Source organism: Ambystoma mexicanum, chromosome 9, assembly GCF_040938575.1.
Source record: "Ambystoma mexicanum isolate Mex_15411 chromosome 9, UKY_AmexF1_1, whole genome shotgun sequence".
NCBI classification, from domain to species: domain Eukaryota; kingdom Metazoa; phylum Chordata; class Amphibia; order Caudata; family Ambystomatidae; genus Ambystoma; species Ambystoma mexicanum.
In genome coordinates, this window is record NC_090931.1 from 12,813,445 (window position 1) to 12,829,395 (window position 15,951).

The following is a 15,951-nucleotide window of genomic DNA, read 5'->3' on the forward strand; positions in this document are numbered from 1 at the left end:
CTCAGAAGGAACTAACTGACAAGAATTGGCGAAAAAAGAAGACTGGACATTTTGGGAAAATTGTCACTCTTGGGTGCTGTAATTCAGCTGAGAAATCAGCCTGCAGATACATTGTACAAGGTAGTAAAAAATAAACCACTGCCACCAGCCATTCAAGTGAGTTAGTGTAACAGAAGTTGGATAAAGGAGTTACTATGTAACCCACCCCAGTACTCCACATAGGGCTGTGTGTGCGGGACCCACAAAACAAAAGGTAAGTAAGCCAGGGGTGATCTTACTATTCTTGGGAACAGTAGGTCATCCAGGAAAATGTAATCAATCACTGAGAGAAGTCCAAGGGACTTCTCAGTGGCACTGCACAAAAGGTTCTCGGTGTCGCAATACAAATAGCAGATGTCTATGGAGTTTACCAGACTCCATAAAACAGTGAGAGAAACAAAAATTCTAGTTAGAAAAACACAAGAGTGATGAAAAAGTCGCACTCGCTCAGAAGGTAGAATTAAAAGCCAGGAGTCCAGCAAAAGAGCTGGGGGTCTCTAAGGTTAAAGGGGAATTGGCACAAATGAAAAATCTCTCCAAAATCGATCCTACATGTAAAGAGAACCATGATGCCACACGTGTCAACGTCGGAGAATCCTATGGGGGTTTTGCTTCTGTAAAGTATATTCTACTGTACATCCCACTCCAAGATAGTTTATACTGCATCCAGCTGCAATTTGACTTGTGTCCCCGGCTGAAGACTATCATATTGCATCTATCCACTGTAATCTTGCTTCCCGGTAAACTACCATACAGGGTTGTGTGTACTGTATTGTATCCTATAGCGTTTTGCTTCTTGGTGTCACAAGGTAAAATGTATTCTACATTTATCCTCCTATGAGCTTGCCTCCAAGTCCCAAGGTAAAGTATATTATTCTGTATCCTATGTTTTCCAGGTATTTAAGGTGAAAGCACATTAGAGTATTCCCACTCGATCTCACCACTGGCCATCCCAGAGTAAAGCATGGTATTCTGGGTTCCCTCTCTAGCCTACATAAATACTTGCCTGGTGGATTATTTTGATGCAACTCTCTATTCACCATCACCACTGGCCACCTTCACTCTCCAACACCTACATCGTTATTACATACTCTCCTCACTCTCTCAAAAGCCCTCCCCTTTCTCTTCCCTCTCATCTTATGCACACTTCACAACACTAAACCTAATGTATACCCCTCTCTTATAGAATACCTTACCTGTTCTCTGACAGCACTCTTCTCCACCGTCTCTCGCTGTCCACCAATTCCTCTCCTGACATCACCCGAACACCTTTCATGCATATCTAGCTGTCGTGGGCATTTATAGTCCAGCATTGCATGCTGTTCCTGCCCAGTTCCCATTTGGCCTTTTTGGCCCATTTCCTTAGTGGGCCAATCATTTCCTGTCCTTGGCCTAGCAAGTTCCAGTTTGATTTTTGAAGTCTTAAAACAGTGTGGTTAGCCCTGCCCCCTCTTTTGGTCTCGGGTATGTGTTCAGTCGCGGCTTTGGAAAACAGATGGGACAGTTGTACTAATCCTTTCATACAACAATAAACACTCTGGGCAGTCGGGGGTCCCGCTACACTCCCTTTGGGGTAGGACAGGCTCTGGCAATACCCTCTGCTGGGGAGAATTTTCATTTTGGTGCTTAATTCCTCCCACCTTAGAGACCCCCAGCTCTTTTGCTGGACTTGGGCCTTTTTAATTTTCACCCTGGAGTGAGCGAGATCTTTTTCTCGCTCTCATGCGTTTTTACCTGATTTGGATTTTGTGTTTGCACTGTTTTTGGAGTCTGTCAAACTCCATAGGCATCTACTTTTTATATGGTGACGCACAGCACCTTCAGTGCAGCGTAACGTGGAAATCCTTTTAGATTTCTCACAAGGTTTAAATACTTTTTCTTGGGTGAACTACCGTTCCCAAGAATAGTGAAGTGAAATTGACTTTACATACCTTTTTCTCTTTGTAGGTCCAGCACAACCCATCTTATGTGGAGTGCTGGAGGGTTACCGAGTAGCCCCTTATCCTACATGTTCGTGTAACATTTTTGTTACCCTCGCTATATTAAATAGAGGGTGGCAGTGGTTTAATTTTTCCTACCATTGTGCTTTTCTACCGCAGGCTGAACCCTCTGCTGCAATACAGCACCCTTGGGTAGCCATTTTATCAAAATGGCTCCTGACTTTTTTCGCCATTTTCCGTTTGTGATGTCTGTCTTGGGTTTACTCTGTGCGTCAAAATAGATTTGAGCCCTCTGTTAGTTTTGCCTTCGGCAGGCTTCAGTACTGAAACCCGCCTCTGGCTCCAGTGTGTCTGGAAGGGCAAGAAGTGAGAGAGGTTCCCGAAACTCCCCTGTTCTTTGTCTTTAGGAGTGCCTGAATGCACCCAGTCCTGATTGGCTTTCTGTCCTTGCAGGACACCCACCCTGCTCTTTGAGTGACAGCTAGGCTGTGCAGAAATGGGAGAAACTTGCTTAAAAGGCAAGGGTTTGTACTTCAAGATGGCCGCTGACACGAGATAGACTTGTCAACGGTGCCACCAAGCGAAGAAAACAGCAGATCCACCACCCCGTAGGCAAAAATCAGTCAGGGTGGAAGGAGAAACCACATAGAAGAGCCCAGGTTAGACTGAGCAGACGAAGGAAAGCCCAATCAGGGTGTAGCAGAGGGAGGAGACGACCTATAGCGAAGAGAACAGCCGTGCCAGCCGCCTGGACTGAGGGGTCGGGAGAAGACTCATTGCCTGAGCCGCTGCACCCTGGCCTCAGGGTCAGCCCCTGAGGGGAACATCGATTGTGGGGAAACAGCGGAGCGGACCAGAGAGGCAGGGGGAGAACTAAGCACGGCGCGGAGAAAAGGTGCCTACTCCTGGGAACTCTGGGCCAACCGCCAGACAAGCAGTGAGTCTTGGGAAGCAGTCCAGGGGAGGCGGCTCTCATCGGTACCCATGGGAGACACCCTTGGCACAGCCCCAATCCTCAATCCTTGAGAAGGAGCGCATATCACAGCGCAGTGGTCCTCCCATCCGGGCCCCATGCGGGGATTGGGGGGGGGGGGAATAGCCCAGCCTGATGGGCCCCCGGAAAATAGGGGTCCATGTGTTACTATTCCCAGCAAAAATATCGCCATATTTTTGCGGCGATATTAAGGCATTGAGCCTGTGGGGGACACCCCTGCAACCCTCACTCTTAAGAAGCCCAAAAATTATCCCCACCAAAAATATCGCCTATGGCTGTTCCAGACGATATTTTTGGTGGGGATAATATGTAGTGATAATGAAAATGGCACTTACTGAGACCTGCTGGGAGAGCCCTACGCATGGGAGCCGGTGCGGGCGGGGTCCCAGCAAATGACGGAAGAAAGGCAAAGGGGGCAATGGAACAGACGGAGGCGCATAGCATAGCCCTTAAATAAAAGCTCGGAGAGCGGGACAAACCCCAGTGGAGTCATGAACTAAAAGGCAAAAGGAAGGGCTACAAAAGCTCGACCAAGCTTGGGGGGGGCAGGGAGAGGGCATGCTGGGCACCCTCCCAACCATGTTGCCGCCACTAGAAGCTAGGGATCCATCCAAAAGCAATCAGGAATTCATAATGGAGCGCAGCAACCCAGCAGAGACAGAATTGACTACCATTTCGAGGCAAGATTTTCACAGGGAGATGCTAACGCTCCAGGTGTTCCTAGCAGATATTTCAAGAACAATTCCAACTCATGCGGTCAGGCCTTAAATCAGGGGGTAAGGGGGGCTGGTGTGTGTGGGGGGGGCGGTGGTGGGGTGTGGGGGGACGGTGGTGGGGTGGGGTGGGGGGGGCAACATCAGACTGTAATGTCTGCCAGAGACAGAGTTGGATAGAGAGCTAATAGAAGTGGCTCGGAGAATTTTCGCAGACGACCTGGGGTGAACGGATCCAGAAACAATTTAACTAGACCGGATATATAGAGTGGGTTGACAGAATAAGAGCCGCAGCGCTAGGCCCCAAAATGTTCTGGCAGCATTTGCGAGGTTTGGACAAAAATAAGCAGTCTTAAGAGCAGCGAGACAACAGGAACCAGTGATGTATAGGGGCCAACAGATCGCTGTCTTCCAAGACCTAGCCAACAGTACTTTAAGCCAGCTATGCCAAAAGGGTCCGATAATCAAAGTTCTGAAGGAGCTCAGGGGAGGGGGAGGGGGGGCGTCGGGTACAAATGTACATTCCCTTTTGGTCTAATTTCTGAGAGGACAGGGATACCAAAAATGCATAGCCCCCCTCCCCAGTAGGTAGCAGACATAATGCATTTACACCTGGGTCCGGTCTTCCGGACCAGCAGGAATTTAGCGTCTCCAGCAGCAGAGAATAGACCCAGACCATGGGAGTGGTCCACGGTGGAGGAGAACGCGGCATGGCCCACGCCGAAAGGAGGGGGTTGAAACGAAAAGTGAAGGGGCTGCGGCTGGCAAGGGATGGCAATAAAGATCCCCAAGAAAATAATTTGAAGGGGTGGTGGCCAATCAGGAGTGTTATAGGGTGCAAGGGCCCGGAGTGTCTAAACATCATGGAGTCAGGAAAGGCGCACATATCTGGGAGGGAGGAGCGGGGTTGGAGTCGCAGAGGGGAAGGCTACATTCAGGAGGGAGGAGAAAGGGAGAGGGTATGGGGGGGAGGAGGGAGGGGCAAATGGGGGTGGGGGTGGGAAGAGTGACAGGGGAGGGACTTGGGGGGACGAAAGGCCCAAAGTAGTAAAGGGCATAACTCAGTAGGGACAAGAACTAAGTAACACCAAGGAAACCAACAGAGGGCGGTGAGGCACCTGCGGGAAAGGGCGGAGGGGGGGGGGAAATCGGGCAAGGAAGGCATCTAGGAGAGTCCTATACTTAGTATAAAATTCAAATGCGTAACTCATAACAAAAGAGCATAAGAGGGCTTAACACCCCCCACTCCCTCCCTTAAAAGGAAGAAACTAGAGAGATTCACAAGAAAGGTAGGGCCCGATGTCCTAGGCTACAGGAGATGCATCTCCTACAAAAGGATCAGTGGCAACTGAAATTAAGGGGCTTTGACAAGATATTTTGCGCATCGACACCTACAAAAGCAGGGGGGAGTAGCAGTAGCCCTTAAAAATACCTTAGACTTCTGGGTCACGGAGACAATCTGGGACAAGGGAGGCAGATCCATAGTAATAGGAGGGGAGCACATGGGAGTTACCTACACCATAGTGTTAGTATACGCTCCCAACTCGGGCCAGGAGTTATTCATCAGAGGCTTCTTAGGAATGATAGATACTAATGAGCAACTTTAACATGGCATTGCACAGGGGACCAGATGGATCAGGGAGGGGAGGAACAGGAGGTGGGGTAGTGGCTTCGGCCGATCTACAAGAACGGTTGAAACGGGCTGGATAAAGGGATGTATGAAGGGGACTGGAGGGGTGTGAAGGGGGGGGGGGGGAGTAGGATATGCATTACTGTCGAGGGTACACGGAACACAGCAAGAATCGACTACATATGGGTATCGGAACTTTAACTGGGCAAAGTTGAGGAGGTGGAAGCGAGGCCCCTGGGGATAGCAGACCATAAGATTAGTCTATACGAGAATGGCCCTTCAGCAACTAATGGCCGTGGTATAGGGTTGGAAGCTGCCAGGGGGCTTGAGGGACCCAGTGATATGGGAGGAGCTGGGGGGGGGCAATTAAGGGCAGCTTTGAACTCCACAAAAGCACTGAGACAGGGAGAGCCTTAGGTGGGGCACATTTAAAGCAACCATGAGGGAGAGCTCATAGCGGCAAGAGCCCAAATGGAGAAGCAGATTAAGGCACTAGAGGACCAGCTAGAAGAGGTAGAGGAGGCAAGGAACAAACAGGGAAGGCCCCCATGAGAGAGCCTACAGGCGGGCAGTAGGGCAACTCTGGGTTCTCGGAGCAAAGAAAGCAGAGGGAACCCTACTATTCGTCAGACAAAGATATTACGCGAAATTCAATAAGGCGGACGCCCTGCTGGCACAATTGTTCAAGGGAGCAGGAGGAAGAAACTCGATTCGCTATAAAAGACGATAGGGCGAGCGCTTTACCCAGACGGAGGACGTACAAGAATGTCTGGCTAAGTACCATGAAGCATTATACTCTTCCCAGACCCCCCCCACCCCCAGCACCAAAGGCAGTTGAATTTCCTTGTGAGAATACGCCTGCACAAAATAGGGAGACACACCTAAGACCTATTAGGCCAAGAGATTACAGAAGAGGTGGTGAGAAGGGTTATTACGAAGCTACCTTCGAACAAGGTGCCGCGGCCAGATGGATACACGGCGGCCTTCTAAAAACCATTTGCGACACTGCTCGTCCCACAACTTGCGCAACTCTACAATGTGTTCCATGCAAGGGGTGATGAAACCCTTTATTTTGAAGAGGCAAAGATGACCCTTATACCCAACCCCAATAAAGACTGCACGGAGTGTACCTCCTATAGGTCCATAGCGCTTATAAATGTGGATGCAAAAATCTATACCAAAATATTGGCAAATTGACTAGATTGGTCTCTTCCTCGCCTTGGTCCATCAAGACCAAGCATGGTTTGTACTCAGACCAACGTCCGGCAATATCAGGAGGGTAGCACACTTAGTGGAAAAAGTACAGAAGACACACTCCCTCGGTCCTCATATCACCAGATGCGGAAAAAGCATTTGATCAGGTAGAATGGTCCTTTCTGTTCCAGGTTATGGGGAAAAAGGGCCTGGGAGGAGACTCTTTAAAATGGTACAAGTCAACTGCCATGCCCCGGTAACGCGCTTGTTGGTAAACAGAGCCATGTTGCGCCCATTCGCCTGGGAAGGGGGACCAAACAGGGGTGTCCACTCCATGTTGCTTTATGCAATTTACCTAGAGCCCTTACTACAAGCAATAAGGGAGACGGTGGATACCTTTTGGAGGCAAGCAACAGTCACGGCCTTTGCTGACGACATGTTTCTATCACTGACTTGACCCAGAGAATTCATTCAAGCAGGTTGGGAGCTGCTGGAGAGATTTGGGGCGGTATCGTGGCTAAAGATTAACCTCAATAAATCTGAACTGCTGAACCTCACGGTGGGGAAGGGAGATACAGCAGAACTAAAAGCATCAACACCTTTCGTGTGGAGCCCTGGGGATTAAGCATCTTGGGGTTACAATTACACCGTCTTTGTCGGGTTGGTACACAAATAATTACCTGCTTACTCTGAAGGAAATGAGGAATTACTGACTCTCTCACTGGGACGGATGGCAGCAGTTAAAATTGTTACTCTCCCCCGGCTCCTTTACTTGTACCAAGCAATCCCACAGGCGTTAAGAAAAATGGCAATTGAGTTCATATGGGAAGGCAAGAGTGCAAGAATAAATCTGCAGCTCCTGATGGCCGTGAAGAGGGAAGTGGGATGGCTCTCCACAATTTTCAACAATACTATGAGGCAACACAATTCAGGGTAATGGTTCTCAGAGTCTGGGGAAACAGTGGACCGTGCAGTAGTGCAACATGATTTGACAGAAGTGCTTTGGCTACCTGTTGGGAAGAATTCTCAATTCCTTGTTAATTCCCTTCTACCTTAGAGACACCCAGCTCTTTTGCTGAACTTTAGGACTTGTAATTTTCATCCTGGAGCGAGTCCTTTTTCCCACTCTCTCATGCATTTTTATTTTATTTGAACCCTGGGTTTCTTTTGGTTTTGGAGTCTGACAAACTCCATAGGCATAATCTTTTTACATTGTGACCCACAACACCCTCAGTGCAGTGTCACAGAGAAATCCTTTGGATTTCTGCTAAGGTTTAAATACCTTATCTTGGATAAGCTATTGTTTCCAAGAGTAGTAAAGTGAAATTGACTTTACTTACTTTTTCTCTTTGTAGACCCAGCTCAGACTATCTTACCTTGAGTGCTGGAGGGGTTACTGTTATGAAGACACTCGTGACATCAGGCAAGTCTTCATAATATATTTATTACGGTAACTGGCAAAAAGACCCCCAACAACAGCAGAGGCCCCTTCATGAAACACTGACGACTTCAACTGACAAAATATAGAACACTGGGAGTAACACAAGTAAGCACAGGTTCTATGACCTCATTAGAACTTGAGGTAGTAAACATTCCATAACTTCTAACTTCTCTATACACAGCTGAATCTCCATGAAATCAACATCATAACAGTTACTTAGAATCCCCTTTGTCTACCTTCTCGTGTAACATTTTTGTTTCCCTTTCTACAATTAATGGTTAGTGGCGGTGGTTTACTTTTTCCTACCATTGTGTGTTTTTACCGCAGGCTGCCCTCGCAGCTGTAGTATTGCACCCGTGGGTGCCCATTTTGGCAAAATGGCCGGTCTTCTTTTTCGCCATTTCTTGTTGGAAAGGTCCTTCTTGAGATTTACTCTGCGCGCAAATCCAGGTTTGGTCACTTTGTTGCTTTTGTCTTTGGCGGGCCTCAGTGCTGAAACCCGCCTCTGGTTCCAGCATGTCTGGCAGGGCAGGAAGCGAGGGAGGTTCCCGAAACACACTGTGCTTTAGTCTCCTTGGTTACAGGAATGCACTCAAAGGTGATTGGCTGGCTGGCTGTCCTTGGTGGACAGCCACCCTGCTGTGTGAGTGACGGCTAGGCTGCGAATTAATTCGAGAGACTTGCATAAAAGGCAGTCTTTTGCAAGGAAGGCAGAGTCGACCCCTGGACGAAGGAACCGAAGAAGAAACCGGAAAAGAAGCTTGCTTGCACCTCCTGGACCGTTGAGTTGGTGGGACCAACTGACCCCAAGACGAACTTGACTGGAACCCCTCTCCCTGCTGGCTGTACTTCTTTGCTGCGGCTGGAACAGAGTGGCAGGAGACAGGAACACCCGAATAATCGTTTTTAAGCCAGACCCGAGATCCAGGAAGATCCTCTGTACTCCCTCGAAGCAGGACTTTCCAAGCCTGAGCCACCTCAACAGAGTGCTGGACCCCAGAAGCAAGGATAGTCCACAAGGTGTCCAAGAACCACAGTGGTGCGATTTGCGAGAAGCTGAGAAATGCGAAGTGGTGCTGGTCTGTAGTATGTCCATTGCTGCTGCCGACCTTCAAACCATAGTGCAGGAGTACCCAGGCGCCCTCCCTCTTGTCCCCATGACTGAGGCCCAGGAACAGGATCTGCAGGACTAGAACAGGAACAGAAGCCAGCTGGTTCCCTTTCTTCAGACTCAAGGTACTGTGTTTGGGGGTATTTGCCTCTTGTGTGTAGCTTGCTTGCTCTCACTGGAGACTTGCATTTGCTGCCCTTTGCAGAGTTGCTTGCATCTTTGCTTTTCGCAAGCCTCCAAGCCTCCAGCTTGTGGCCCAACAGTGGTTCTTTTTACAACAAAACTCTCTTTAACATTGTGCAAGACTTTTGTGCTAATCTTCAAGAAGTGCCTCAGCTCACCTAGACTTGCTTAGTTGCCATTGGCTGCCCTGGCTCGCTGAAGACTCTTCCTAACCTCTGACTTTGTGTTTAACTATCCCTCCAAAAAGTCATACATACCTTACTTGTATAGCTGGGAAAGGGTAACCTACATTGCATTGGTGGTTTTTTAAGTGCTTACATGTTTGGAGAAACCTGTTAACCTTTCCAAACCTTTTCCTTTTCCCACAACCTCAGTATTGCACTTCAGTGTAAAAGTGATATAAATGTCCACAGTGTCCTAGCAATTGAAGTCACTTCGGGGTGTAGGAAGAATGTGACACATACCAAATGGATATCTATTTACTTATTGAAACTGGACTGTATCTTTGAAGTGTATTACATTGTTATATATTGCCCTTTCTAAAGAAGGCTTATTTTAAAATGGACTGTTAAATTAATAAATCATTATTTTAATCAAGAAACCTTGAGAATAAGTGTTATTTAAATACCTGTCATTGTGAACCTCTGTTAAAACCAATGTTCCCTCTAATTATTTTGGACTATGTGCGCCAAAGAATAGTTCTGTGCAGGATGTTTTTCAGTCATGTGTACAACTGAGTGATGCGCCGCTGGCCCACCAGTGAGCAAGTGCTTAGTGATCCGATTCCAGTGTGCAAGCGAGGAATGCAAATTTGCTGCACAACAAGCACTACTTCAAGTGACATTTGGGTGCTCTATTCTCCTCCTAAAACTTTAGCTCATCTCAAATTGTATCCTTTTACATCTCTAAACATTACTGTGTGCACATGTTTGTACACACGTGTATGTGTAAGCATATCTAATAGATATGGGAGGGCAAGGACAAGCATTGAAACGTCCTTCAGAAAACACATGTTTTGAAGTTGTGTGTTCATATAAGCACCTAAAGGGAAGGCTATGACATTACTCCCGAAAGCCGCTGTACCAATCTGAAAGACGGGAAACAACTTCTGGTTAATTAGGCAAGCAGCCCGTGAAATGAGGGAATGTGTGGAGCTCCATCCTGCTATGTTTCAGCCAGGTTGCACTGTCTTACATGCCCAAGATCACACATATAGCTGGATGGAGGCCAGGGGACTCTTGAGTTGGCTGGGCTTGGTGATAGAAATGAGTGGAAACAATTGCATGTTACTTCAAACATTTCTAGCCGCCTAAGTCACCATCATCAAGCCGGATATAGGTATGTTGCACAAAAATCAGGTTTGGTTTGCTGAATTACCTGCATTCATAGAGGGGCGAGTGACTTGCCAAGCTAGCAAAATAAAATGTGACATTTGCCACCCTGTGTTCAGTATCCATGGGCGGATAAGCACTCTTCCCAAACACACACAAGCAACCAACAGCAGCACACAGGTCACAGAAAGACATGAATGGGGTCAACTTCGACATAGTGGCTGCCAGGCCAGCTAGGCGACACCAGACCCAGAAAGCAGACCTGCTGCAAGCATTACAATATTGGATCCTCAAAGCCCTGGACAAGTGTGTTCCCCACGAAGGCCACACATTAGGATGGATCCTCCACCCGTTTGCTTTCCCTCCACTGCTCCGTTATGGCTTCCATCCTTTGCACCTGAGAGTGCTTAACCCCAATGCTGGCTATACAAGCACTGGCTGGTGCTTTCTGGTTCCTGCTCATTGCTTCAGGCTTCCTCTCATTCGCCTGGCCTCTTGTCCTTCCTTCTATCCTTTCTTTTGCTGATTTATTCGGTGCCTCCCTCCATTCACCTGTCACTCAGGTTTTCACTCTCCCTTTCATCTTTTTTGTTCCGCCTTCATGTTTGTGCATTCGGCCCTTCATACTTACGTTTCTTGTTATTGCCTCTCGTTCTTTCCTTCCACATCTGCCAGACCCAATCAGCAACCATTGAAATGAGTATTCAGGGAGTACCCATTCTGAAGCCTACACCACTTAAGATAATATCGCTAACTAGGCCTGGGCTGCTCCTGATAAGCACAATGTGTTTCTCAGCGCGACACGAACACCAGATGCACAAGGCATGGTGTGCAACCAAGTTTTGGCCCTTGTTACCCATAGCGGAGTACTCTGTGGTAGTGTCACTGTATATTGTGCAACAGGCCATCAATAGGACGCTCCCAGACAGTAGCTACTGACCACCCCAGCCCCACACACTTGTTTCACACTGTTTTAGCTCCATACCTGTACTAAGAGGGGGGGGGGGGGCACACTCACACTGCCGGTGGGTGTAAAATGCCAGCCCATACCAACCAAAGGTGGGCCTGAATAAAGGCTGGACCTGGACTGAAGCACGAGCGAGCATAGAGCCACAAAACGGAGGACTCCAACCAAGTGCCACGCCTTACAGTAGGTCAGACCGTCGGAGTGGGAACAACCGTGTGTGATTGGCTGTAGCAGCGTGCAGCCAAGTGCTGCTACAGCCAATCGTATACAAAGCAAATTGAAACTTTGGTGTGATTGGATGAAGTATCTTGTCAATCATACTGTGATGATGAATATTAAAGAAGGGTGGGCAGGGCAGGAAAATGAGCGTGCGCACTGTATGCACCGTGCAGTAAACAAAAGGATATGTGCGGCTCCAGAATCAAAGGTGCAAGGCCGCGCAGCCATGCACCTTACAGGGAACATTGGTTACAACCCTATAGCTCACATTGACCCCTCTTGAGATCAGCCTGGCTGCTCAGTCACTCTACCAACTTGGGTAGTACAGACCTATACCAAAGGTTGGGTTCCCTATTGCCAAGAGGACACGACTGGTGTAGTCTCCTACAGGGTTACTACATACAATCTTGTCAAACAGGCAGAAGTGCCCGACTGTCCGAGTGGGTCTGTATGCTGGGGGTCTGCTCTTGTTGTGGAGAACCCACTAGCAGGAATACTGGGGGAGCAGTAACCCGTGTCTGTATAATCTGGTTATCTTGCATGTCTGGAAAAGCTTCAGCATACACGTCTGCCGCAGCCGTGGCACTGCCCTGCGTGCAGGAATGTACACGTTGGCAAAGTTTAGCATGCATTGTGCATGAAACGAGTCTCTCAGTGGTACACTACTGCAGTCAGTGGCTCAGAGGTTTTGATACAGGAAGGGTTGCTTTTCTGGGGTCTGGGGGTCGCACATAATGTAGTCTCTGTGCATTGCCAGTCTTCAGTGCGCCCCATTCTTGTAGCTTGCTCGTCCAGTATAAATTTGCCACAGAGCAAGTAAAAATGACCTTCCTGGTGATTCCAGTGCTTGGAGGTGGGAGTAAAATCTAAGTGACAAGGAATGGTAGTGAGTGTTGTCCTCAATCTATACAACATTGGGCTCAGCGCATAAATGGGCATGGTTTGTGAGCACCCCATTCAAAGCTTAGTTACAGTCTAAATTTGGAGAGGCCTCTGGTGCTGTATGTAGGCCTGGGAAAGCCTTTGCCAACCTGTATTTGAAAAGGAGGGCATGTCTCACTGAATCACTGTAAAGGTGATATTGCCTAGGTTTTGCATGTGTGAAATTTCCTTGAGTGCTACTTAACTATGTTGTGTAAACCAAAGGATTTCGCTTTTTTACAGTAAAAAACCTTCCAGCTCCTTCCTCAAAACCGCCTGTTCAAGAGGGAGCAAACTCTAACTTTGGGGTAGTGTTATCTGACACGTCGCGGCACAGCGCTGGTAAGTGTTGGAATTCCACATTGTTACTGTCTGCTTCGTTGATGGGACTGGGCTGGCATTTTGTGGCACTGCCTCCTATGTCCATTAGTTGCATCCTGTTTCAGGAACAAGCCAGGCAGAAACTGTTTCATATGCATAAGATTGAGTCTTTTTGTTTTTCTTTTCTTGTTGCACATTAATTGCAGTTTGGCTATCCCTAATTTGCCTATTCAGCTCTTTCCCACTGTAGCCCACATTCAGTGTACACCTTTGGTTTATTGGGTCCCGAGGTTATTTTAAACAGTCCTTCCACCCTACATTTCACTAATGTGACAGCCTTGCTTCAGCAAAGCCCTTACTTTTGCCTGCTGAGGGCCCAATTCTAATTGTTTAGGGAGATGCAACATATTCTTTTCTGCCGCTGTCCTCCCAAAGGAGTTAACACGGGTACAAGGTTTTGGTTGCTGTCATTTTCTCTTGCATAGGAACATGAATGTCTGTCTCCACTTGCCAAAGGTAATTTCTGTAATGTACTGATTTGTTTCCTTTGGACAAATAACTGAGTTGCTTGCTTGCTTGCTCAAAGCCGGCATTGCAGACACAACGCTTACACGTTGGCAATGTATTTTTTTTTTAACTTGTCTGTTCTTTCACATCCAGCATCTGTAGGCCGAACCAGTCCATCCCTTCATCTGTTTCATCAGTGACTGAATCGTTCAATGTTCAGTTGTAGTCTAAACACATTCCTACGACAAAATCCCCTTCTTGTATTTGAAGCATTGTAAAGCTAACATGTGTTAAGAATGCTTTTGGTGCAGTTTACAGATGGCTTAATCATGATGGGGAAAACCTTTTGTTAAAAACTGGTAGTGATGAGTATTTGCATTAATTTACAAAGGCTTATTGGGTGGGTATGTAAGTTTTTATGCAAAGGAGGTCTGGGAGTCCCTCCACCAGCACAAACAGCCCATTGACTTGTTCTTTGGTGGATGTCGCCCGGGGGAGTCTAAACTACCCTTTGATTCACTGCACATTTCACAGAGGAGACCTTTCCAGATGCACATCAGTCTTTGTCCCACCTGAAGGCAGTCCAGCACCTAAATGCTAGGCAAATCTCCTCGGTACAAGAGTACCAACAGCGACCCCAGACACGTGTTTCGGTCTAGTTGGGCCTCTTCAGTGAGGTGGAGCTGTGCGTGTGTATGAGCATGGGGTCCACGTCTGGATTACCGGGTAATTTAGGGTGAGACCGCAAATACCTGAAAATATGCAGAAGAATGTCTGGAAGTCCCTCTAACGGTCTGTTCACGTAGAGGGGCACCCATGACTATTTTTTGACTGTTTAAGGGACTCTGGTTTAGTCATCCTAAGTTTCCTAGGGTCTTCCAGACGTGGACCACTGTGTTCGGAGAGGCACAGCTCCACCTCAATGATGGAGGCCCAACAAGGCTGAAACACTTGTCTGGGGTCGCTGTTGGTACTCTTTGTGATGGTGGAAATGCATCGGAGGGACAGGGCCTCTGTATACTTGTCCTTTATTGCTTTTTATCATGTGTTCTGCGCGGAAAACACAACAGGAGTTCATGTGGGACTCCTGGCGGTGCAGCTCTTTTGGTTCGGTGAACCGGCCCCTGGGATACCCTTTTGGCAACCTTGGTGGGAGTACAACCCTTTACTCCTAGTGTGTTTTTGGGCACCTGTGGGTGGCCCACAGAGCAGGGTATGGGCTGGTGGCAGCTCCATGCTGAATTGACAGGTGCCTTGAGTGTCCTCCATTTTGGGATGCCCAGGCCCTATCATTGGAATCGGTGGATTCCTGATGGAAACAAGATGGCCCTGATGGCTTCTTGCCATCCATCGCCTGTTAATTTGATTTTTCCCAAAGTCCCGGGAAGCCTTGACTGTTGACTGTCCCTTCCCCCTGACTGGCTGTTGGGTGGAAGCTCCATATATGGTAGAGTGGGGGGATGGCGGGGGAAGTGCTGACCAGACTGGATGGAGCCTTCCCAACGACCATATGTTGTGGGTACGCCAGGGGGATGGGACCTGGGTGAATGGAGTGTGTGATGAGTACGCATTCTGTGTTATGGGTGTCTAGTATCTAGTGTTTGACACAATGGCTGAGACCAGCCGAAACTGGTATGAATGCAGGAGTTTGTGCAGAATGGCAGAGTACTTGTCTGAATCCATGTTCTGTGGTGAGTGTCTGGATGGAGAAGAAAGGCCTGAATACACTGTGTTCCTGATTGGCTGACTGCCTGACTGAATACCCTTCTGAATGATTGGTCGCCTGAGTGTGACCCAGCAGAATGAATGGGAGATCAACTAGTATATCTGGGGGCCTCTCACTGCTAGAAATCGTTCAGAAGCTGAAGTTGATACTTGATGCTTACTCTCAAAGCCGAGCCGGAAGGTGGTCAACCGCTGTTCCCTTCCTTGCAATCTGAAAGCTGCTGTGCCTTAAAGAACTGATCCAAGAGGGGGCCTGGCTAGGAGACCTCTTCCCCAGCTACGAGGGACCATCATGCACCAGCTGATCTTTGCCAAAGCTCCCTGGTAGACAGACCTACGAAATGCTGCCGACCGGAGAAGGGGACCGCCGAGCAGAACAAAGAAAAGCACTGGCCAGCCATCCACTGCTGTCGCCGACCGGAGCCGCAGTGCTCCATTTGCCTAAGAGCATTTCATCCAAGGACTCCCTTGTTCGTCGACTGCTTTCGTCCTGCCTGAGAAAGCCGACGACCGAGGAGAAACCGCTGGTGGGTTTCCCGCCACCCGAAGACCTCAGAGACGCTGACTAAGCTACTGACGCCAGCCGTGGCCCCGTTCCCAGATGCCGACAACCAGACGTCCTTGCTGGGCCAAAGTTCTTCACTGACGCTTTGCGGCAACGAACCATATTCGTCGAGGTGCACCGCACGCCTCCCCTGTTGCAGGACGTTTTCAA

General features: G+C 48.4%; 1 protein-coding gene across 5 annotated transcripts in view; it reads left to right on the plus strand.

Moving 5' to 3' along the window:
- CDON (cell adhesion associated, oncogene regulated) overlaps positions 1–15,951 on the plus strand; it is a 668,575-nt gene that overhangs the window by 413,505 nt on the left and 239,119 nt on the right. For all 5 annotated transcript variants that reach the window (XM_069614078.1, XM_069614075.1, XM_069614076.1 and 2 more), the window contains exon 11: positions 12,927–13,025. In XM_069614078.1, the coding sequence (XP_069470179.1) occupies positions 12,927–13,025 (99 nt within the window). The remainder of the gene's footprint in view (positions 1–12,926; positions 13,026–15,951) is intronic.